The sequence below is a fragment of the Impatiens glandulifera genome, chromosome 9 (assembly GCF_907164915.1).
Source record: "Impatiens glandulifera chromosome 9, dImpGla2.1, whole genome shotgun sequence".
Lineage (NCBI taxonomy): Eukaryota > Viridiplantae > Streptophyta > Magnoliopsida > Ericales > Balsaminaceae > Impatiens > Impatiens glandulifera.
Genome location: NC_061870.1, coordinates 8,914,258 through 8,940,627, shown reverse-complemented (window position 1 = coordinate 8,940,627; position 26,370 = coordinate 8,914,258). Strand labels below are relative to the sequence as shown.

General features: G+C 31.3%; 1 protein-coding gene and 1 long non-coding RNA gene across 3 annotated transcripts; both read right to left on the bottom strand.

Annotated features, from left to right (window-relative positions):
• Positions 1-1,890: 1,890 nt before the first annotated feature.
• Positions 1,891-2,346, bottom strand: LOC124915441. The gene is made up of 2 exons (XR_007096856.1): positions 2,241-2,346; positions 1,891-2,174 (listed from the first exon to the last, which is right to left on the bottom strand). It is a non-coding gene; the product is annotated as an uncharacterized LOC124915441 (long non-coding RNA).
• Positions 2,347-2,510: 164 nt separating this feature from the next.
• LOC124915440 (E3 ubiquitin-protein ligase MARCHF3-like) lies at positions 2,511-4,097 on the bottom strand. Of its 2 annotated transcripts, none has more exons than XM_047456152.1 (6): positions 3,968-4,097; positions 3,591-3,817; positions 3,429-3,500; positions 3,182-3,243; positions 2,922-3,069; positions 2,511-2,706 (listed from the first exon to the last, which is right to left on the bottom strand). In XM_047456152.1, exons 2-6 carry the CDS (start codon positions 3,732-3,734, stop codon positions 2,554-2,556), a joined length of 579 nt encoding a protein of 192 aa, XP_047312108.1. In that variant the 5' UTR covers positions 3,735-3,817; positions 3,968-4,097; the 3' UTR covers positions 2,511-2,553. The 2 variants fall into 2 exon arrangements, with proteins under 2 accessions (XP_047312108.1, XP_047312110.1); XM_047456154.1 differs by having other exon boundaries at positions 2,565-2,706; positions 2,903-3,069.
• Between the last annotated feature and the right edge of the window lie 22,273 nt (positions 4,098-26,370).

Sequence of the window (26,370 nt, the reverse complement as noted above, 5' to 3'; positions counted from 1 at the left end):
CAATGTGTATAAATTATACAAGACTCTCCAAGGGCATAGAACATTTGCCTCAACAAGAGAATGAAGAGTCTCGGCTTCGTGAAATGTTCTCAAGAGCTGGTTGTGTACACGAGAAACTATTGAGAAGAAGTACTCATTGTTGGCGTATACATCGATGACTTGATCGTGACATGATCAAGCATCAAGGTGTTGAGGAGTTCAAAATAAAAATGATGATTGAGTTCGAGATGAGTGATTTTAGGATACTCTCGTATTATCTTGGTATTGAGGTGAACCAGAAAAAAGATAGTATCGAGGTGAAGTGGGAAGCTTATGCGAAGAAGGTGCTGAAACAATTTGCAATGGAGGATTACAATTAGAGCAAGTATCCGATGGAAGAAAATTTACAGCTCGAAAGAATGTGAAAAGAAGCTTAGTGGATCCGAAAGAGTATAGGCGTGTCATCGGGTGTCTCAAGTACTTGATGTACACTCGATCCATTATCTCTTATGCAGTTGGCATAGTGAGTTGATACATGGAGCATTCTACCACTCTACACCAACAAATAGTAAAACACATTATTGTTTACGCGAAGAGAACAACAAACTATGAGATTCAGTTAAGAAAATGACGAGAAGTTGAAGAACTCGTTGGTTTTACTGATGGCGACCTAGCCGGTGACATAGATGATAGAAAAAACACATGAGGGATGGTGTTTTATCTCAACGGGAATTCGATCACCTGACAATCACAAAAGCAACACATTGTTGATTTATCTTCATGTGAGGCGGAGTTTATGACATCTACTCCAACGTCATGTCAATGACTTTGTTTGAGAAACTTGTTGAGCGAGGTGCTCAGATGCGAGTCTAGGCCAGTAATCCTCTATGTCGACAACAAGTCTACAATAGAATTAATGAAGAACCAGGTATTTCATGGACACATCGACACTTGGTTCCACTTCATTCGTGAATGTGTCGAGAACCAACAGATTGTTGTAGAGTTCGTAAGCACTAGAGAGCAACGTGCAAACATTTTAACCAACATTTAAGACTCTAAAGACTTTTCCTCTTTAACAAATATTATTGTCCTTCTCAGTATTTTCTAGAGTTTCATTTCTTCATAATTGTTCTTAGAAGATCCAATAATCAGAACCAACATTCCAAACATGGAAAAATAGTATTAAAAATATGACAACATAGTATTGAAAATATGACAACGTAGTATTGAAAACATGATATTTTGGGTTTATACATTTGCAGTATTCATAACATTAAGAGGAATCATATTTGTTATCTTTCAACTTTAGACATTGTTTTTATCTTCTTCGCTTTGTTTTTTTTCTGCATTCACTTCGTTCTTCTTAGCATTTGTTTCGATTTTCTTAGCATTAAAGATGACCATTTGTTTATTTGATTCCTAAAATCACATAAGGTCGCAAGTTAGACTACATCATTCAATGTCACACTGAAGTAAAGTAAAAAGGATGAATGAGTTTTCATTTTAAAGTGACAACTATTTGCGATATTAAAGAATGATGTAGTCAATCGGAAATGGAATACATTCGATTTGCATTTAAGTAAAGAACGCGCTCGAATTACCGATCAATGGATTCTTCGAAGAGTCACATTGGCTAGGGTTAGGGTTTGAATGAAGTCTGGGGGTAATAATGGGTGTAATGGAAAGAAGAAAGTAAAGTGAATACGAATAGACGACTTCAATTTTTATTTTAAATTTTTTTTCTTTTCTTTTTAAATAATACACCTTGGAATAAGCTACGTGGCTGACACGTAGAGAGTCACTCCCCCAGACGTTCCATCTATCATTTTTCAATAAAATAATAACTTTATTCTAGATTATCCATCCTCTAACAAAATTGATTTAGTTTATACGGGAGAAGTATGATGTAGATGTCATACTGAACACTTTTGCAGGTCAACCATATTCTATAACTAAATTATGCTAAAAACATATATTCTTATGTTTATATTAGCTCACAGAAAATATAATACATGGACAAGAAAAAGATGAAGGAAAATACATGGAAAAGTAATTCACGAGTCCCTACCAAGCATCATAAACTGTCATACAGTTTCCTGGTAAGGAGTGGGTGATGCTGCCATTGCAAACTGCAAATCTCTCGTTTGATTAGTGTGCAGCACAAATGCGAAATGTGTTGCAGATTCTGCTGCATCCTGTTTACATACAATTTTGTGAAAACTTCTTACCAAAGAAAATATTTAGTACTACTACTAACTGACCTGTTGTGCTTGTCTCCGGTGCTGCTGCATGATACTGATAGCCCAGCCCATAATATAACAGGGTAAAAGGAAGCCAGAAATGCGTAGCAAGAAAAGCTGTAACACAGAGGAATCGGAAGGCATAGTCAGTTATTAAAATCAGTCCTCTACTCAGTTCTGTTGATGATAATTTTATTAGAACAATATCTTTTATTTATTAATAAAGAAAATCAACCTTTTGGAGAAAAGTAATATAACCTGATTGTTTGCTTTCTTTTTTAAAGGAGGAGAATTTTAAAATATAATGAAGCAACACCTCGTTTTGAGCCAATCTCTACCTTGTGCAATCAGAATCAAATAAAATAGAATAAAAGGTAACCCTTACAGAAAAGAATGTAGATGAATCATGATCAGTATCATCAATATCATCATCTATAGCAGGATCTGTCAATGCCAATGCATGCCTCATGAGAAGAATTGCCATTAGCTGCAAAATTGCAGAAAACAAGATTAGTAGATATTTTGACAAGTACAATTTATTTTAATTTGTTTCTAAAAGGTTGGAACCTTAATTTCATAAAATTATAAAAAAAAATACAGTCACTTACAAAAAGAAAAAAATACGTAACATGTTGATTTTCTTTACAGTTTATACACAGACATACAAATAGTTTACACCTTACATGTTGTAAAAGGACCTACAATTAAAGCAACTGAGCGTAAAAATGCAGCTCCAGTAGTAGCACTTGTAACTGAATAATCATTATACTCTGCCTCCAAAAAGTGTCGCTCAGCCTCTGCCATAGCAAAAATCCTAGCATCATGAAAATCCATTGCGGGGTTCCATTCACTGATTCATCATCATATTGAAACCAACAGATAAAATAGAATTAATATCAAATGCCTATATAGCGGTTGAAGAAAGATTTTAAAAAAGAGAGCACCACTTGAATAAGACATGCCTTATATCAATAGTTGTCTCTTCTGGTAGTGGCCCAGGAGCAGTATAATCAGGTTCATAAGGCTGTGAACAACACGTAACTAGCAGTGAGCAGATAAAGTGTTAGCAGCAATTCAAATTAAGACATGCTTTTGAAAAAGAACTATACATAATAACTGGAAAAATGTGCAATGTAACTCAAGACATGAACGTCAAAGGAAAAGAAAGAAAGAAAGAAATTAGAAAAGATTGATATGTGTTTCCACCACCTTATGACAAATTTCACAAGTTGTACCTCCCTTCTCATTACACCATTGTTGCACACACTTCCTGTGAGCAAACTGCACAAAAACAAAGCGTACGAGCTTCTTCTGAAAACGGGTAACTAACAACTATAAAAATTTCTATAATGCCCAGAAAATTTGATCCACCTTAAGGCTGCCGATACAGCCACAAGGTGCTTCCAGAGTGTCAATGGAATCCTCCTCCTGGCAAATGCGGCACTCAGCCACCTTCAATAGCGACTCCGCCTCCATAACTGTCACTTCCTCCGCAGAAAGAGAGGGATCCGCCATTTTCGCCTCCGTCGATGATAGCACCGCCGCTAGCCGATTTATGCGCAGAACCGTGTCCCATCCATCGAAGTTTGATTTTATCTCTGTCATTCAGACGATGGAAACACAAGCAAAGAAGATCCATCAATATATCCACAATGGTCTTTATCTTCTACCTTGCGAAAGAGAAATCATTTTAAAAAGGAAAAAAACTAGATAGAAAATCCGAGAAATTATGGAGAATGGCGTAATACCTGAAGGGTCGAAATGAAGAAGGAACTGCGTGTGGGTGGACGGGCAACTCTCTTGGACTTAAGTTGTTCCTGACACCGTTCCGTTGAATGGTTCCCGGCCATTCTTATTATCTAATTAATGATTGGTGTTTGCTTCTTGCGAACCTAAACAATTTTAGTTTTTTTTATTTGGGAGGTATATATATATATATTTTTTCAAATACTTCTATAAAAAAAATTAAAAAAATTGAATGATTCAATTTTTTATTTATAAATAAAATTATTTATCAAATAAAAATAAAAATAAAGTCTTTAAAATATTATTTATTAATAATTAATTAAATTAATAATATATACGGTAACATTCCATAATAAGATTTTCAAATGAATGAATTTATATTTTTTTTTTGAAAAAAGAATTCTTAACCGAAATAAGAAACCAAAAATAATTATTCGAATAACGGATATAAAGAATATTAAATAAAAAAATAAAAAAATAAATAAGATATTAGAAAATAATTAATTAAATTTAATGAATAAGAAAAATATAATAATTAAATTAAGTAAATAAATAAAATAAGATATGTAAATATATAAAAGTAGTAAGAATAAATGAGTAATTTTGGGGAGAGGATCCTCTGCTACCATTTTATGGTGCTCCCATGTTCCCTTCTCACAAATGGAGGGGTAATATGGTAAATAAATAAAAATATTTTTTATTTATTTACCATATTATCCCTCTATTTGTGAGAGGGGAACATGGGAGCACCATAAAATGGTAGCAGAGGATCTTCAATGGTAATTTTGAGGGTAAGTAATGAGTGTAATCGGAAGTGGAGATGTGAGAAGGGGAGATAAACAATTTGCTTTTTTATTTATATATATTTTTAGTAAGGAACTTATTTTTTTTTATTTCAAAACATAATAATTAATTTTTATATAATATAAAGTAATAATTTTTTTATTTAATGAACTAGTTCAGATCTATTATATATAAATCTTAACAATTAAACAAAAATGTAATAAATGGTAGAAATAATCTAAAAAATTTAAAATCTCAATATAAAAAATAAATAATTTTATCATTTTGGATAAATTAAAAAACAAACTTATTTCAATTTTAGATGGAAAGAACCAATCAAAAGTGTTGGATTGCAATTAAATGTTTTTAATATTGAGTTTTTCTTTTTTTTTTAATTTAGGAAGTTAGTACATCCTCGTTGATGACCTTCGCTTAAACTTATGTTTAAGTGAGAATCAAATTTGTGATATTTAGACACCGATTTCACTTCCACTTAGTTTTGTCTAAACCGAGGGTGGTCACGATCAGTGCTCGAGACACTCTATCAAAGCATTGGAGGGTTCGGCCCTGGGGTTTGGGAGGCTTAATCCTCAACTCGAATTGTTCAATCTTATGTTAGGGAGTCTCGGTCTCAGATCTAGATTTCTCGGTCATGGGTCCTATAAGTCTCGGTCCCAGGTTAGACGTATCGGTCCTAAGTGAAAATCCTAGGTCATATTTCTCGATCCTTACTCAAAAACACTAGTCCTGGGGCTCGATTCTAATTTAAGAACACCGGTCCTAGGTCTCGGCCCTATGTAAATTTTTTTGGTCCTTGGTCTTGGTCAGGACCGATGATTCTTAGTCTTGCTTCTCGGTCCTCTTCCTCTTGGACCGAGTGTTCTTCATTTGGTGTGAAGATTGCAGGTTTGTATCTTTGGATACAGATCATGAAAAAATGATCGGTAATAGCTAACTCATATGGATGTATGGATCATAACCCTTAATCCTATAATCGATTAATCGAACTCTAATACAATAGACTTTTCAAAATAGTTTATAGGGAAAAATTTGGGAAGTTTTGATTTAGGCCATCTCATGGCATAATTCTTATTCCAACAACTTCGAAATGATGTTACAATCGAACACGACCAAAACAAGAACATTAAACAAGATCTATCACGATTTTACAAACTGAAATTTAAACTTGATTTTCTAAAATTTCAGATCAATCAAACGTGGTCAGGATGTATGTAATATCATTTGAAAATAATCCTAACATGCTTACAAATATGTTAGACAACTATTTGAATCAAAAGTCAAGTTTAAAAGCTCAAAACACGAAATTCAAAATTTCAAAATTTGTATATCAAATTTGTTTTTTTTATTGTTGTTGAATTGATAAAATCTTTTTCGACAGAAAGCATAAAAATCATCTAGGGATTGATTTCAACTATAGAAAGCACGAAATTAAGCCTTAAATAAGATCAACCAAGTCAAACTTGGAAAAATCAAAATTTGAATCATAGCTTAAATTATATAGGTCTATAAGCTTATTGTTGATTGGAGAACACTCCAATGATTTGTATGAAGCTTTTCCAAGCCCTAGATCAAATCCTAGTTCGCTGGAACGATTTCTTATAAAAGACAATCGCTAGAGTTTTTAAAATACTTCAAGCAGGCTGTAATCTTTACACATATGGAGTATTTATACTCGATCTAGGTCGGTTATTAAAGTTGAATTCATATCGAATTTGGTTTCTAAAACCTTATCCTTTGATTTCTTTTTTCTCCTCGGCAGCCTATCTCTAAGGTAGGTTTTGACTTCTAATCCTAGGGAAATTGAAGGTGAGGGAGAGACGTGCACGTTGGTGAAAATGGAGGGATAAGCTTGAGTAATGGCGGAGATAAGGCTTCTGGAAGATCACCAGCATCGGGTGCGTTCCTTTGGTCTCACGAAGAAGATGAACAAGATGACGTCGTTTTTGTTGCGTTATGTTGGGGTTATGTCGGTCGTTGGAGCGTCTGGACTAACGGGGTTAGCGTCCCATTAGTTGATCTATTGTGGACCCGGTGCGCGTGCTTGGCTACAATAGGTATGCGTGGTTGTCTTTCAAAGCGCTGGATGAAGATTCGATCGATGAAATCCTACTACAATCAATTCTTTTATTTTTGGCCACACTAGATCAATGGTTTTATTATTAATAAAATGGTTATTTGAAATCAAATTTTAACCATTTTTTTCTTTTTCTTTATCAAATTAATACACAAAAATATTTTTGGAAACATAATAACAATTATGTCCATTTATTTTATTTTTGGTTATTTTGGGATATTTATTAATTGTTTTAAGACATAAGTTATACATAATTTATGTTTAAAATCATAATTAAATTATTTCAACCCTTTTTAGGTTTAATTTGGTAATATAAATATAATATTTTAACCTCAAATTATTTTTGGATTTTTAATTAATTTTTCTAATTATAATTTAATTTTCACAATAATTAGTCCTAGTTTAGTTTTAACTTCTCCTTTTGGTTTATTTTAAATTTAAAAATTGAAAATATTATTTTAAAATTATAAATATTATTATAAATTGGGGTATGTCAAATTTTCATGCTTACAAATTTACAAGGACAAACATGAGGGCTCTATTGGATTATCATTAGGGTAATGATATTTGATGTAAAACAAAAATTGCGTCGCAAAGTTTTATTATTTCTTTTGATAAATAAAAATCTGGTGAATAAATCAGACTTTATAATTAAATCTCATAACTAACATTTTCCGTCGAATTACAGTCGAGATTGAGAATACAATATTAGATTTAATTTAAGTATATTTTAACTTTTTTCGATTAAAAATATTTTTTTCACTATAGAGTCGTAACTTAGTTTTTCTCGCAAAAATAAGAAAATAAATTTATAGTGTGAGAACACTACTTGATCACGTGTGGAAAATGGCATAAGCGTTATGTTTCACATGTCCGTCTAAATAGACGATTTATACTAATTAATTTTAGTCATATTTAGAAATGATTTCACATTTTACCTTTTAGACATTTTTCAAATTTTTATCCAACTATGCTAAAACATTAAAGTTAAGTTGGATATTCCTGTCAACGGCCGGTTATTTATCAAATACACGGACTAATTCCGTGTTAAAAATAATTTAATGAAATCATAGATTTGATCGTGAATGTCTTGTGAATGTTTGTATAAAAGCATAAACAATTATAAAAACATTCAAGTCATGAATTTTTCATACAAATATCATTTAAGCTTGTTAATATAAAAATCATACTAATCATTCTGACAGTGTGTTCCTTCTTGATGATTGAGATCAAATCTCATCCTAAGGCTAGATGACTATCCAAGCCTTGCCTCTACTCTCTTCTAATTGTAAGCCTTGCCTCTGCTCTCTTCTAATTGTACGAAGCAAATTATGGTCCTTTGCCTTATTTTTTTTTAGTTATTTAAGATACCAGATCAGATCTTCTCAGATCTTCTGCTACCTAATCCACTATTCCTATATTTCGGACCAATCATAATGCAGCATTATTAAATTATATTTTGGGTTGAAATGAAGAGAGACCCAGAATCCGAATATAATTATGGGTTAACTTCATTAATGTAAAATCATTTTTGAGAGTCACATCACAAACGAAGGCACACCAGAAAGTGTTATTTGGTGAACCTTGCTCCACGTCACTCCGCTCATGTAAATTCACTTACTAATTCATCTAAAACCATTTATTCCATCATTAAAATCATTTATATTTTCATGTAAACCTACAAAAAAATACAGAAAAAATATATATTTATTATTTTATCGTCAATATAATTATATATAACATAAATTTTTGAACATGTTAGATAAAATATAAAATAATTAAAGTAAATTCATTTAAATATCTTACATATATAAATATCTAGTGAAGTTTGTTTCACTTTTATTAGCGCTGTAAATACCGAGTGAAGCAAACTTCACAAGGTAGCGCTTGTTTCATTTTTTTATACTCTTCCAGACTTACATTAAAGCATAAATGCTTTTATATGAACGTATAAATGTTTTTACATAAATGTGTTAGTAGTCTTACATTAACATATATATATATTTAATAATTAATATATAATTATATAAAATATAAAATAATTTAAATAATTTTTTAAAAATATCTTACAAATAAATTTTAAAATATTTGTTTTAAAAATTCATTTAAATATATTACAGAAATTTTTGAAAATGTTATTATATATATATATATATATTTCTTATATAATTATATAAAATATAAAATAATTAAAATAAATTTATTTAAATATCTTACAAATAAATTTTAAAATATTTTGTTTTACAAATTTATTAAAATATATTACATAAATTTTTGAACATGTTTGATAACATATAAAATAATTAAAGTAAATTCATTTAAATATCTTACAAATGTAAATACCTAGTGATGTTTGTTTCACTCCAATTAACGTTTGTTTCATTTTTTTTATTCTCTTGCAAACTTACATGAAAACATAAATATTTTTACATGAACGTATAAATGGTTTTACATAAATGTGTTAGTGGTTTTACTTGAACATTTATATATATATTTAATTTATAATTATATAAAATATAAAATAAATTTATTTAAATATTTTACAATAAAAAACTTAAAATATATTATATAAATTTTTGTACATGTGGTTTGATAAAATATAAAATAATTAAAATAAATTCATTTAAATATCTTACAAATGTAAATACCTAGTGAAGTTTGCTTCACTCCTATTAGCGCTGTAAATACCTTGTGAAGCAAGTTTCACCAGGTAGCGCTTGTTTCATTTTATTATTCTCTTGTAGACTTACATTAAAGCATAAATGTTTTTACGTATAAATGTTTTTACATAAATGTTTTAGTGGTTTACATGAACATTTAAATATATTTAATATGTAATTATATAAAATATAAAATAATTAAAATATATATTTTTTTTAAATATTTTATCAATAAATTTTAAAATATTTTATTTTACAAATTTATTTAAATATATTACAAAAATTTTTGAACATGTTGTTATATATATATATATATATATATATATATATATATATATATATATATATATATATATATATATATATATATAATTTTTAATTATATAAAATATAAAATAAATTGATTTAAATATTTTAAAAAAAATTTAAAATATTTTATTTTACAAATTTATTTTAATATATTATATAAATTTTTGAACATGTGGTTTGATAAAATATAAAATAATTAAAATAAATTCATTTAAATATCTTACAAATGTAAATAGCTAGTTAAGTTTGCTTCACTCCTATTAGTGTTGTAAATACCTTGTGAAGCAAGTTTCACCAGGTAGCTTGTTTCATTTTTTTTATTCTCTTGTAGACTTAAATGAAAGCATAAATGCTTTTACATGAACGTATAAATATTTTTACATAAATGTGTTAGTGGGTTTACATGAACATTTATATATATTTAATATTTAATATATAATTATTTAAAATATATAATAATTTAAATAAATTTTAAAATATTTTGTTATATAAATTTATTTAAATATATTATAGAAATTTTTGAACATGTTATTATAAATATAAATTTAATATATAATTATATAAAATATAAAATAATTAAAATAAATTTATTTAAATATCTTACAAATAAATTTCAAAATATTTTATTTTACAAATTTATTTAAATATATTACATAAATTTTTGAACATTTTGATAAAATATAAAATAATTAACGTAAATTCACTTAAATATGTTATAAATGTAAATGCTTAGTGAAGTTTGTTTCACTCCTATTAGTGTTGTAAATACCTTGTGAAACAAGCTTCACAGAGAGCGCTTGTTTCAATTTTTATTCTCTTACAGACTTACATGAAAAAGCATAAATGATTTTACATGAACGTATAAATATTTTTATATAAATGTGTTGATGATTGTACATGAACATTTATATATATTTAATATATAATATATAATTATATAAAATATAAAATATTTTAAATATTTTTTTTTAAATATCTTAGAAATAAATTTTAAAATATTTGTTTTACAAATTCATTTAAAAATATTACCGAAATTTTTGAATATGTTATTTTTTATATATATATATAATATAATTATATAAAATATAAAATAATTAAAATAAATTTATTTAAATATATTACAAATAAATTTTAAAATATTTTGTTTTACAAATTTAATTAAATATATTAAATAAATTTTTAAACATTTTAATAAAATATAAAATAATTAAAGTAAATTCATTTAAATATCATACAAATATAAATATCTAGTGAGTTTTGCTTCACTTCTATTAGTGTTGTAAATACCTTGTCAAGCACCAGGTAACGTTTGTTTAATTTTTTTTATTCTCATGCAGGTTTACATGATAACATAAATGCTTTTAAATGAACGTATAAATATTTTTATATAAATGTTTAGTGGTTTTATATGAACATATATATTTATTTAATATATAATTATATAAAATATAAAATAATTTAAATAATTTTTTTAAAATATTTTGATTTACAAATTCATTTAAATATATTACATAAATTTTAGAACATATTGTTATATATATATATATATATATATATATATATATTTAATATATAATTATATAAAATATAAAACAAATTTATTTAAATATTTTACAGAAAAATTAAAATATTTTGTTATAAAAATTTATTTTAATTTATTACATAAATTTTTTAACATGTTATTTTATATATTTAATATATAATCATATAAAATATAAAATAATTAAATTAAAATCATTTAAATATCTTAGAATTGTAAATATTTAGTGAAATTTGCTTTATTTCGATTAGCGCTGTAAATACCTAGTGAAGCAAGCTTCACCAAGTAGCGCCGTAAATACCTAGTGAAGCAAGCTTCACCAAGTAGCGCTTGTTTCATTTTTTATTCTCTTGCAGACTTACATGAAAGTATAAATGATTTTACATGAACGTATAAATGTTTTTACATTAATGTGTTAGTGGTTTTACAAGAACATTTAAATATATTTAATATATAATTATATAAAATATAAAATAATTAAAATATTTTATTTTTTAAATATATTACAGAAATATTTAAAAATGTTGTTATATATATATATATATATATATATATATATTTAATTTATAATTATATAAAATATAAAAATAAATTTATTTAAATATTTTACAAAAAAAATTAAAATATTTTATTTTACAAATTTATTTAAATATATTATATAAATTTTTGAACATGTGGTTTGATAAAATATAAAATAATTAAAGTAATTCATTTAAATATCTTACAAATGTAAATACATAGTGAAGTTTGCTTCATTCCTATTAGCGTAATAGCGCTGTAAATACCTTGTGAAGCAAGTTTCACTAGGTAGCACTTGTTTCATTTTTTTTAATCTCTTGTAAACTTACATGAAAACATAAATGTTTTTACATGAACGTATAAATTTTTTTTACATAAATATTTTAGTGGTTTACATGAACATTTAAATATATCTAATATATAATTATATAAAATAAATTTATTTAAATATTTTAAAAAAAAATTTAAAATATTTTGTTATACAAATTTATTTAAATTTATTACATAAATTTTTTAACATTTTGTTTTATATATTTAATATATAATCATATAAAATATAAAATAATTAAAACAAAATCATTTAAATATCTTAGAATTGTAAATATTTAGTGAAATTTGCTTCACTTCGATTAGCGCTGTAAATACCTAGTGAAGCAAACTGCACCAAGTAGCGTTGTAAATACCTAGTGAAGCAAGCTTCACCAAGTAGCGCTTGTTTAATTTTTTTTATTCTCATGCAGGTTTACATGAAAGCATAAATGCTTTTACATGAACGTATAAATGTTTTTATATAAATGTGTTAGTGGTTTTACATTAACATTTATAAATATTTAATATTTAATATATAATTATATAAAATATTTTAAATAATTTTGTTTGAAAATATCTTAAAAATAAATTTTAAAATATTTTTTTTTACAAATTTATTTAAATATATTACAGAAATTTTTGAACATGTTATATATATATATATATATATATATATATATTTAATATATCATTATATAAAAATTAAAATAAATTTATTTAAATATCTTATAAATAAATTTTAAAACAATTTGTTTTACAAATTTATTTAAATGTATTACATATATTTTTGAACATGTTCGAGAAAATATAAAATAATTAATGTAAATTCATTTAAATATCTGACAAATGTAAATACCTATTAAAGTTTGTTTCACTCCTATTAGCACTGTAAATACCTCGTGAAACAATCTTCATTAGGTAGCGCTTGTTTCATTTTTTATTCTCTTGTAGATTTACATGAAAATATAAATGCTTTTACATGAACGTATAAATGTTTTAACATAAATGTTTAGTGGTTTTATATGAACATGTATATATTTAATATATAATTATATAAAATATAAAATAATTAAAATAATTTTTTTTAAATATTTTGTTTTACAAATTCATTTAAATATATTACATAAATTTTTGAACATGTTGTTATATATATATATATATTTAATATATAATTATATAAAATATAAAATAAATTTATTTAAATATTTTACAAAAAAAAAATTAAAATATTTTGTTTTACAAATTTATTTAATTATATTACATAAATTTTTTAACATGTTGTTTTATATATTTAATATATAATCATATAAAATTTAAAATAATTAAAGTAAATTCATTTCAATATCTTAAAAATGTAAATACCTAGTGAAGTTTGTTTCACTCTTATCAGCGCTATAAATACCTAGTGAAGCAAGCTTACCTAGGTTTGATTAATTTTTTTATTCTCGCAGACTTACATGAAAGCCTAAATATTTTTACATGAACGCATGTTTTTACATAAATGTGTTAGTGGTTTACATAAACATTTATATATATTTAATATATAATTATATAAAATATAAAATAATTTAATTAATTTTTTTTTAAATATCTTACAAATAAATTTTTAAATATTTTGTTTTTCAAATTTATTTAAATATATTACAGAAAATTTTGAATATTTTGTTATATATATATATATATATTTAATATATAATTATATAAAATATAAAATAAATTCATTTAAATATCTCTTCAATAAATTTTAAAATATTTTGTTTTTTTTAATTTATATAAATATCTTACACATTTTCTTTATATATATATATATTATATTTAATATATAATTATATAAATTATAAAATAATTCATACAAATTAATTTAAATATATCACAAATAACTTTAAAATTATATTGTTATATATATTTATATAATATATAATTCTATAGACAATAAAAAATTAATATATTTTATTTTGTATTGTTTTGTAGGTTTTGGTTTTACATGAACGAGTAAGTAGATTTATATATAAATTAAAGGCATTATATATTTATAGTGAGTAGTTGAGTGAAGTGAAACAAGTTTACTAAATATTGTTTTTGATATGAAATACGTCTTTTCTTCCTTTGTGATGTGATTTTCAAACTTGATTTAAATGAATTAACTGGACACATAATTATATCCGGGTTGGGGTCTCTCTCTTCATTTAACACAAAGCTTAATTTAATAATAAAATAATAATATTGCATTATGATTGGTCCGGAACAAGGAAATAGAGAATTCGGTAACTGAAGATCTGAGTTGTTAAAATACCTAAATGACAATATTAATATAATAATAATATATTTTATTATCATTTATATTTAGCCTATTATTTTTATTTGGACCTATTATTTTTATTTTATCATATCAAATATATTTGAAATAAATAACACATACCGATAATAAGCTTACAATATTATTATTTTAGAATGACATTACTCTTAAGAAAGAAGTAGAGGAAGGTGGCATAAGACATTCCAAGTCAACCCCAAGTACAACAGCTTTAGGAAGAAGGAAGTCAGTCACGTCGTAACCGTGTGGGAGAATAAGAACATGTTGGGTCAAATTATTTTGACTAAGTGTTGAAATAATTTAACCATTGAGATTTTGATGATGAAATGATTTATGAGTTTTGATGCAGGTGTATCGAAATCACATTTCATAAGACTTGGCTCTAATGAGGATCATTAGACCGATTTTGGCATTAAATGCACATAATTAGATGTGCAGTCTAACTCAGCGGAGTTAGATGTGCAGTCTAATGAATGCACAGAATTAGACGTGCAGACTAACTCATGAAGTTAGACCAGTCTAATAGATCTCAGAATTAGACGTGCAGTCTAACTCAGCGGAGTTAGACGTGCAGTCTAATGTATTTGGAATTAGACGTGTAGTCTAATGTATACGGAATTAGACGTGCAATCTAACTCAGTATAGTTAGACGTGCAGTCTATTGGAATGTGAAGGTTAGACGTGAGTCTAACTCCTTCAGACAAGTCTAAAGTAGAACTGGAATTAGACGTGCAGTCTAACTCAGTGGAGTTAGACGTGCAGTCTAATGGTTATTGGATAATTAGACGTGTAGTCTAATGGTTATTGGATAATTAGACGTGTAGTCTAATTAGTGAAGGTTAGACGTGAGTCTAACTCCTTCATACAAGTCTGAAGTAGAACCGGAATTAGACAAGTCTGAAATAGCCATCGTCTTTATGTACCATTCCCTCAGAAGAGCACGCATGACCTTAATAGCAAGCTCCCTGTTGCTATCGGTCTTGCCAAGGATAGATTAGGAGGAGACAATCTTGCTGAATCTAGTGTCGAACTCGTTCATTGTTTCACTAGGGAGCATCTTGAAACTGTCAGCTGTTGAGTGGCCACCATGATCTTGTTTTCCTTGGTTTGCTCGTTGCCTCACATAGTGGGGTGATTCTGTCACAGACCTCTTTAGCAGTATCGCATTCAATAATGTAGTTGAACATGCTATCACCGAGAGATCTGTACAGAACATCAAGAGCCATGTTGTTGAGGTTGTTCTTCCACTTTTCTTCACTGGTCCATTTGGATTTTTCCTTGTCGATCTTGATAGGACCATATGTGATAACATTAAACTTCATATCTAACTTTCTCTTTCCATTAAACTCCACGTCTAATTCAACTAGTTAGACTGCACGTCTAACTCCGTGTGTTAGACTACATGTCTAACTCAACCAGTTAGACTGCACGTCTAACTCCGCTAGTTAGACTACACGTCTAACTCTGTGTGTTAGACTACACGTCTAACTCCGTGTGTTAGACTGCACGTCTAACTCAACCAGTTAGACTGCACGTCTAACTCTGCTAGTTAGACTGCACGTCTAACTCAACTAGTTAGACTGCACGTCTAACTCCGCTAGTTAGACTGCACGTCTAACTCAACCAGTTAGACTACACGTCTAACTCCGTGCATCTAATATCAAATTAGTCTAATGAACCTCATTAGGACCAAGTCTAATATAATCTGATCTGATTATGATACACCTGCACCAAAGACAATTAGACGTATAGATATCCATTCATCATCAAAATTCCAATAGTCAAACTGTTTCGACACTTAGTCAAAATAATTTGACCCAACAGTCCAAAAGTCTATCAAAGGAAGTTTTGTAGTTGACTTTGTCGCAGACCAATCCATCAAAGTGGAAGAAAATGAGGAGTTAGTGTTTCAAGACGACGAAGTAATGACTATCAATCCTACAACACAGAAGCTACTATTCGATGGAGCATTAGAAAAACAAGGCTACGACATCAAGATCTTACTCATAGATCTGTCCAGAATGTATAATCCTATATCAGTCAAGCTAGAGTATCCAGTGACGAACAATGAAGTAGAATATAAAGCATGCATCTCTAGCTTGAAGATAACTCACGAAAAAGGAACGACACACTTAGAGGTAGTTGGTGACTCAAACTTGGTCATTTCATAAGCTAAAGGTTGATGGAAGGTATAACGAGAAAAACTCAAACCCTACAAGCAACACTTATCAATTCTATATCTAAGTTTGAACATCTAACGTTCACGCACACTCCAAGAAGTTAGAATCGATTTATAGAGGGTTTAACCACGTTAACAACCATGACTCAGTGTTAGGATCTAGATCGCCGATGGGGGACCAGGGTCCGACTAACACTGCAACACTCAACGATTGGCGTTTAATTCGGTTAGAGATTAACATCGGTTTCAATACTACATAGGTTGTCACAAACTCTTGAACCGAGTTCAAGTGCGGAAGTGGTTTGTTTCAGACTGAAGCAAAACACACATAGGATGAATAGAGGTAGAGTTTGGAGAAAGTCGGTTTGAGGTTTAGTGAGTCGGTTAGAATGATGTAAGTCGGTTAGGACAGTACGAGTTGGTTAGAAAGCGGAACCGACAGAAATTAAAGAACAAGACACAGGTTTTTATGGATGTTCGGAGATAAAACTCATACGTCACCCCTTCTTCTCAAACCGCGAGAAGGATATTCACTAAGGAATACTCAACCACACTACACAATCGAGACTTATTTACTGCTCGATAAACACTCTTACAATTCTCACAGAAATTGTAATCACACTTCAAATGCACACTTAAACTTTGAATCTTGTAGAGAGATAAACAAAACTTATAACTTGTAACTTGGATTGTTGGCACTCTATTTACTCCTCTTCGGCTCCCTCTTTTATAAGTGAAATGTGCCAACGGTCACATTTCTTCAACGGATACCTTCAGGGTAATCCTTGAATCTGACTGGTTGAGCAGAGGTTCAGCATTGCATTAATTGCGGTTTAAGCTTCCAAGGCATGGAGCAGACCAGCTTCATTTGTCTTTTACTTAATATGGAAACTATCGGTTGGCCAGTTGCCTGCATCTGGAAAGCTGCACCTTTAACTTGTACCAAAATGGAAACTGTTTCTTCAGGCAATCTTCTGCAGCCTTCAGCATATCATAAGACTTGTACCAAAATAGTAATGTCACAGTCTGATCCTTTGATGTCATCTTCTGCATATGCCAAAAGTGTCTGTTTGCACCAATTTGTAAACTGCTCTTTATTTGATATCTTTGACTTCTTTCTTTAAGTAGTCTTCTCGTTAGATTTGGGTTGAATACTTCATTCCAACTTATCAGGTTAGCCAGTTGTGCAATTCAACCGGACTACTTCCGGTTCTGGATTTCGTCTCTTCTGGCCGGTTTGAGATCTTTGTCGTTCAGGTTGTTCATATGTTCAATCCGGATAGCTTTAGGTATGTTTGCAGGTTGTTCAATTTAACCGAATAGCTTCAGGTATGTTTGCAGGTTGTTCAGTTCAATCGGATAGCTTCAGGTATGTTTGCAGGTTGTTCAATTGAACCGGATAGCTTCAAGTATGTTTGCAGGTTGTTCAGTTCAACCGGATAGCTTCAGGTATGTTTGCAGGTTGTTCAGTTGAACCAGATAGCTTCAAGTATGTTTGCAGGTTGTTCAGTTGAACCGGATAGCTTCAGGTATGTTTGCAGGTTGTTTAGTTGAACCGGATAGCTTCAGGTATGTTTGCAGGTTGTTCAGTTCAACCGGATAGCTTCAGGTATGTTTGTAGGTTATTCAGTTGAACCGGATAGCTTCAGGGATGTTTGTAGGTTGTTTAGTTCAACCGGATAGCTTCAGGTATGTTTGCAGGTTGTTCAGTTGAACCGGATAGCTTCAGGTATGTTTGCAGGTTGTTTAGTTCAACCGGATAGCTTCAGGTATGTTTGCAGGTTGTTCAGTTCAACCGAATAGCTTCAGGTATGTTTGTAGGTTATTCAGTTGAACAGGATAGCTTCAGTTATGTTTGCAGGTTGTTCAGTTCAACCGGATAGCTTCATGTATGTTTGCAGGTTGTTCAGTTCAACTGGATAGCTTCAGGTATGTTTGCAGGTTGTTCAGTTCAACCGGATAGCTTCAGGTATGTTTGCAAGTTGTTCAATTCAACCGGATAGCTTCAGGTATGTTTGCAGGTTGTTCAGTTCAACCGGATAGCTTCAGGTATGTTTGCAGGTTGTTCAGTTCAACCGGATAGCTTCAGGTATGTTTGCAGGTTGTTCAGTTCAACCGGATAGCTTCAGGTATGTTTGCAGGTTGTTCAGTTCAACCGGATTGCTTCAGGTATGTTTGCAGGTTGTTCAGTTCAACCGGATTGCTTCAGGTATGTTTGTAGGTTGTTCAGTTCAACCGTATAGCTTCAGGTATGGATTTTACTTCTTATATCCGCTTGATTTCTTGGCCTGTTGGAATTCTTGACCGTTCCTGCACAATAAATTTGTTTTGTTAAGTTCTTATTAACCGGTCAATTTTATCTAACAATTTCTCCATTTTTGATTATTTTATTTAAAATATTCAAAACCATGCATCCGATGGTCGTTTAAAGAGTTTGTTGTTTTGAAGAATATTTTGGAAAAAACTTTGAAAAATTTTGCGAAAATTTTTATCAAAACTTTTATCTATCAATTTCTCCCTTTTTGATTATTTTATTTAAAATATTCAAAACTTGTAATGTTTGGCCGGTTTAAGAAGCTTATGTTTGTTTGGTCGGTTTAAAAATATTATGTTTGTTTGGTCTGTTTAAAAAAAAACTTATGTTTGTTTGGCCGGTTTAAAAATCTTATGTTTGTTTGGCCGGTTTTAAAAAGCTTATGTTTGTTTGGTCGGGTTTTGGAAAAACAGTTTGGTTTAAGGAGAACATTATTTGAAGAAGAATTTTGTATGAATTTTTTTTTTGTCATCTAACAATTCTAAAATATTTCTAAGGGAAGAAAACTTAGACTCGAGAAGTGGCTTTGTGAGGATGTTAGCGACTTCATGCTTGTTCCCTTCATGTGATGTGTCTGTCAGCAGCCGACTGTCTGGATGCAATGTTGTCTCTTCCAAGCTTTTGTCTTGATTTACCTATATTCATAGACAATAGAAAATCTGGTCCTCATTTTTCTTTGGGTCCGTTGCTTATTAGTCCCTTAGGAATCCATACTTTGATTATTTTGATGGACTTCCTGTTGTGTGTATGTATAGTATATCTATCTGCTGATGATTTAACTTTAAAAGATGATTTTCGGTAAACATCTCTTGACTTTCGGTCAAGTTTTTCTTTGCCATACAAACTGGTTGTCCTTCTCTCAAGTTTCAGCCAGCTTGAAGTTGGCTTTACATAAATCATCTCATCCTTTGAAGTTATATCATTACAGCTTATAATTTCTTCCTTGAGCTTCTCATTCTTAGATGAGATCTCACTTATTCAAACATCAACCTCTTTGATTTGAGATGAACAACTTGAACTATTAGACTAGCTTTTTGAAATAGTTTGATTAAGAGATTTTGACAGTTTTATGTACTTGATGACCATGTCATTGAATGCAGCAATTAGATCATCTCGGGTAAAATCATCAAAGAAGAGATCAAATACCTCAGATTTTTTCTTAGCCGTGAAGCAGGTTTCAACTTTATCATCACTATCGCTGGATGATGAGTCGTCCGAATCACTATCGGCCCATTTTCCCTTATTTTCAGCAGCCATTAGAGCCTTCTGCTCTTTCTAGTTCCCCTTTATTTGGTCACTACCTTCAAACAGTTGGATCAACTTTTCCCACACTTCATTTGTAGTTTTGCATTCTCTGACTTTACTAAAAGTGTTTCTGTCCAGAGATTTGAAGATGTTACTTCTGCAGTGATTATCCAAATTGTTTCTCCTTTTATCATCAGTTGTCCATTCCTTTCTGTCTTTCTCAATCTTTATCGGTCCATCAGACAAAATGAGTGTCATCTCATCATCCATAGTGACTAGGTGCAGATGCATGCATATTTTCCAGTTAGCGAAATCGTCTCCTTTGAGCATTGGAGGTTTCTCGCCGAAAGTCATGCTTGCTTGCTTCGTGTTGCTTGAGTATTGAAACTGAATGCTCTGATACCAATTGTTAAGATTTATATCGCCGATGAGGGACCGGGGTCCGACTAACAATACAACACTCAACGGTTGGTGTTTAATCCGGTTAGAGATTAACACCGGTTTTAATACTACACAGGCTGTCACAAACCCTTGAATCGAGTTCAAGTGCGGAAGTGGTTTGTTTTAGACTGAATCAACACACACACAGGATGAATAGAGGTAGAGTTTGGAGAAAGTCGGTTTGAGGTTTAGTGAGTCGGTTAGAATGATGTAAGTCGGTTAGGACAGTACGAATTGGTTAGAAAGCGGAACCGACAGAAATTAAAGAACAAGACACAAGTTTTTATGGATGTTCGGAGATAAAACTCCTATGTCACCCCTTCTTCTCAAACCGCGAGAAGGATATTCACTAAGGAATACTCAACCACACTACACAATCGAGACTTATTTACTGCTCGATAAACACTCTTACAATTCTCACAGAAATTATAATGACACTTCAAATGTACACTTAAACTTTGAATCTTGTAGAGAGATAAACAAAACTTATAACTTGTAACTTGGGTTGTTGACACTCTATTTACTCCTCTTCAGCTCCTTCTTTTATAAGTGAAATGTGCCAACGGTCACATTTTTCAACGGATACCTTCAGGGTAATCCTTGAATCTGATTGGTTGAGCAGAGGTTCATCATTGCATTAATTGTGGTTTAAACTTCCAAGGCATGGAGAAGATCGACTTCATTTGTCTTTTACTTAATATGGCAACTACCGGTTGGCCAGTTGCCTGCATCTGGAAAGCTGCACCTTTGACTTGTACCAAAATGGTAATTGTTTCTTCAGGCTCTGCAACCTTCATCATATCATTAGACTTGTACCAAAATAGTAATGTCACAGTCTGATCCTTTGATGTCATCTTCTGCATATGCCCCAAGTGTCTGTTTGCACCAATTTGTAAACTACTCTTTATTTGATATCTTTGACTTCTTTCTTTAAGTAGTCTTCTCGTTAGATTTGAGTTGAATACTTCATTTCAACTTATCAGGTTAGCCGGTTGTGCAATTCAACAGGACTACTTTCGGTTCTGGATTTTGTCTCTTTTGCCGGTTTGAGATCTTTGCCGTTCAGGTTGTTCATCTGTTCAATCCGGATAGCTTCAGTTATGTTTGCAGGTTGTTCAGTTGAACCGGATAGCTTCAGGTATGTTTGCAGGTTGTTCAGTTCAACCGGATAACTTCAGGTATGTTTGCAGGTTTTTCAGTTGAACCGGATAGCTTCAGGTATGTGTGCATGTTGTTCAGTTCAACCGGATAGCTTCAGGTATGTTTGCAGGTTGTTCAGTTGAACTGGATAGCTTCAGGTATGTTTGCAGGTTGTTCAGTTCAACCGGATAGCTTCAGGTATGTTTGTAGGTTGTTCAGTTGAACCGGATAGCTTCAGGTATGTTTGCAGGTTGTTCAGTTCAACCGGATAGCTTCAGGTATGTTTGTAGGTTGTTCAATTGAACCAGATAGCTTCAGTATGTTTGCAGGTTGTTCAGTTAAACCAGATAGCTTCAGGTATGTTTGCAGGTTGTTCAGTTGAACCGGATAGCTTCAAGTATTTTGCAGGTTGTTCAGTTTAACCGGATAGCTTCAGGTATTTTTGCAGGTTGTTCAGTTCAACCGGATAGCTTCAGGAATGTTTGCAGATTGTTTAGTTGAACCGGATAGCTTCAGGTATGTTTACAGGTTGTTCAGTTCAACCGGATAGCTTCAAGTATGTTTGAAGGTTGTTCAGTTCAACCGGATAGCTTCAGGTATGTTTGCAGGTTGTTCAGTTCAACCGGATAGCTTCAGGTATGTTTGCAGGTTGTTCAGTTCAACCGGATAGCTTCAGGTATGTTTTTAGGTTTTTCAGTTGAACCGGATAACTTCATGTATGTTTGCAGGTTGTTCAGTTCAACCGGATAGCTTCAGGTATGTTTGTAGGTTGTTCAGTTCAACCGGATAGCTTCAGGTATGTTTGCAGGTTGTTCAGTTCAACCGGATAGCTTCAGGTATGGATTTTGCTTCTTCTATCCGTCTTGATTTCTTGACCGGTTGGAATTCTTGACCGTTCCTGCACAATAATTTTGTTTTGTTAAGTTCTTATTAACCGGTCAATTTTATCTAACACTCAGATTCCAAAAGGAATCAAATTTAAATCCTTAAAGATCCGACCGATGCAAAAGCGAGACTTTGAGAAGAAGAGAATATCCAATATTGAAGTGGCGCCAAACCTTGGTTTTAACCTCTTTAGAAGTACGTTGAACATGGTGAATATCCTCAACATTTCTAGAAAACATAGAGGAAAGATTTACGCTAATATGTGACCAATTATGTTCTACTTGTAGAAAAGTTATATCGGAACTCCTTCGATGGTTAGAACATTCTATGCATCGACCAACCTCAAATATCGACCAACCTCAAACATCCTAGATGATGGAGGAATTACACGTAGGAACATGTGTCCCACACATGAAAAAATTAACACTCGCCAAGAAGATCCTTCTCTTTATCTATTACTAGTACAACATGGAGCAAAATGTGTAGATTATATCAAGAAGTTTCACTAATGTCAAGTTTATGCAAACTTGAAGCACACTCTAGCATCTTTGTTATACAATATGACGTCTCTATGGTCATTCTCAATTTGGGTGATAGATATCATCGGGAAGATCAATCTTAACGCTTCAAACAAACATGAGTTCATCCTTATAGCTATCGACTATTTCACCAAGTAGGTCGAAGCTCAATAATAAAAGGTGCTCAAGTCATCACATGTTGCCAAGTTCATATACAACAATATTATTGCATGATATAGAGTTCCTCAAGCATTGATCTTAAACAATAGAGGACACTTTCGAGGAGAATTACTAAAATTACTAGATGAATACTACATTGAGAATCACAGGTCATGACCTTATCTCCCTTAAACGAATGACGTGGTAGAAACAACAAACAAGAATGTCATCACAATTTATTAGAAAATGATGCAGACCTACAAATATTGTCACGAGATGCAGACATATGCTCTCTAGGATATAGAAAAATTATTAGGATGTCAATGGGAGAAACGTTGTTTGTATTGGTGTACAGAATGGATGAGGTGCAACCTATTGAGATCGATGTCCCTACTGTGAGATTTCTCTTCGAGACACAAGTAGTGGAAGAAGATTGGTGTACGTCACGGTACAATCAACTAGACTTTATTAAAATCTTAGACGCGTTATGTAACATACAATCCTATCAAAGATGAATGTCCAGAGCATTCAACAAGAAGGTTAAGACTTAGAACATCTGAAAAAGAGATTTAGTCCTAAAGAAGAACCAACAAATCCTAGACCATTAGAGGCAAATTATGAACCCCATGGGAAGAACCCTACCACTTAAAGAAGGTATTTTTAGTGGTGCCACACGATTGACCACCTTAGACAAAGAAGAGTTAATAGTACCTTTCAATGTGTACATGCTCAAAAGATACTTCGTATAGAGCATGTGTGATGAAAATCCATTCACAAAACCCCCCCCAAGAAGTTTAGACTAACAAGAACTAAATTACCTTTGGACTTGATCTCTCCTTATTATTATAATACGTAGGCAGCCTGTCACATATGCGGTTCCAATAATAATATAACTCAAAACTTAATCAATAAAATATAATATAAAATTAAAAATAATCCCCAACGTTTCACATAAGGGATTGAACACTTTTTGCTAATCCTAGCAAACACATTTGCTAATCCCCAACATAATAATATACGTGAATCCACCGCACGAGAGTCCAAACCATACAACACTTAACTAAAATCATGATCTATCCGTGATATAAATCCATAACTACGTTCTCACCTGATCTATTCTTGTTTTAAGAGTATGTAGGCAGTTTGTCATAAGTTCGGTCCTAATAAATCATCACATTCTCAATATTAAGTCAATTTCCATTCAATTAGAAACTTAAGATATCTCTCCAATAAGATTAAATCAATGGCCACTCCAGCAGGAACATAAGACACCGTCCTCATTAGAAGTTGGAATCACGATATATCCGTGTAGAACTTTTAGAACTACGTTTGGACCCGATATCTCTTTGTTATTAAAATACATAGGCATCTTTTAATGAGCTCGGTCCCAATAAATATAAAATACAAAACCCTTATTTCAATACTGAGGACATTTTTATTAAAATAAAAATGATTTAAAATAAAACAAAATTCGATTTGAAATCAACTACACGACATTGATTCGAATTTTCCAAAAATCAAACAAAAGTATAATCCGGAATAAGTCAATCCTTGAGTAGGGACAAATGCATCCCCACAAAGTTCAAGCTAACGAGAGCTTAGGATTACAACTCTATCCAAAACAATCAAATTATTATGACAATATGTTAGGGTCTACGCATCAAGGCCTCGGTCCTAGAATATTTCCGGCACCCTTTTCTTGGTCCTAGTGTGCACATGGGCCAGTTTATGTTTGTTGTTTAATAATTCTGTTTTGTTTCTCTTCTCTTATATTTCTCTCAAACCGAATTCTGTTATTTCTACAAGTTGTTGTAACAAGTTTGTAACCGACTACTCTTGGGTAATTCAACCGCTTTAAATGCTGATGCCTACCCCACTTTTTGGGCTATGAATTGAAGCTTGTGAAAGTTGTTACTCTAAGTTATTCTCTCGGTCTTGGACCCTATCTTGGACTATTAGGTGTATTCTAGTAGTATTTCTCTTCTCACCTTTGGTTGTTCTCTCCTTAACCTCAAATTCTCATCTCACATTATATCCACTGTGCTTGAGTATAGAATTCCACCCTCGGTCCCAACTATCAAAAATCCGATTATTGGTATCAAGAACTCGGAAAGCTAAATTATTGTTTCAAGCTTAACATATTGGTATCAGAGCTGGTCGATTATCGGAATAGTAGAAACTCGCCAGCAGTAAGAAATGGATGCGCTCAGGGCCCTTATTGAAAATATATCCCAACAAACAGTTGCGATGCAAGCTGCTATAGACCGAAGATTAGATGCGGCTGAAGAACGAATGGCAGCCCTTGAGAGCAGGGCATCTGGAAATATGCAATAACCCCGCCACAGACCCTACGATGATAATTCTTGCCACGGTCCTTCCCCATTTAGGCCCCAGCACCCTGGCCAAAATCGTGACACACACTATGTTCCTCCAACTCGGCTAACCAATGTCGATTTTCCCCGGTTTGATGGGTCGGATGTGGAGGGCTAGCTAATATCCGCCGAGCAATTCTTTAGGGTGGATAAAACTAGGGATGCCACAAAACTAGAAATTGCACCCATTCAATTTTCTAGCGAAGCAAGAATGTGGTATGGATCTTATCTCCAGAATCGTAACCACATGGAGGCCTTATCTTGGGACGTGTTCAAGAGAGACCTTATGACGCAATTTGGGCCCTCTATACATGATACTCCAGGCAATTAATGAATCTGAAATAGGTTGGTTCTGTTCACGAATATAATTTGCAATACATGTCGATCTCTCAAAAATTCTACAACATGCCAAGGGAATACGTTATAGATTGATACTTGTCCGGTCTAAGGGAGGAGATTGCAAACTGCATCAGGTTGCGATTTCCCGACTCTCTAAACGAAGCCATGACCATGGCTAAGGTCCAAGAAGTAACGTATCGGTCCCTAATGTGCAGTGGGCACTTATACAGCGTCGAAGCATCGTTGCTTCCTAAGCCATCCAATATAAACACAGCCTGGCCAAG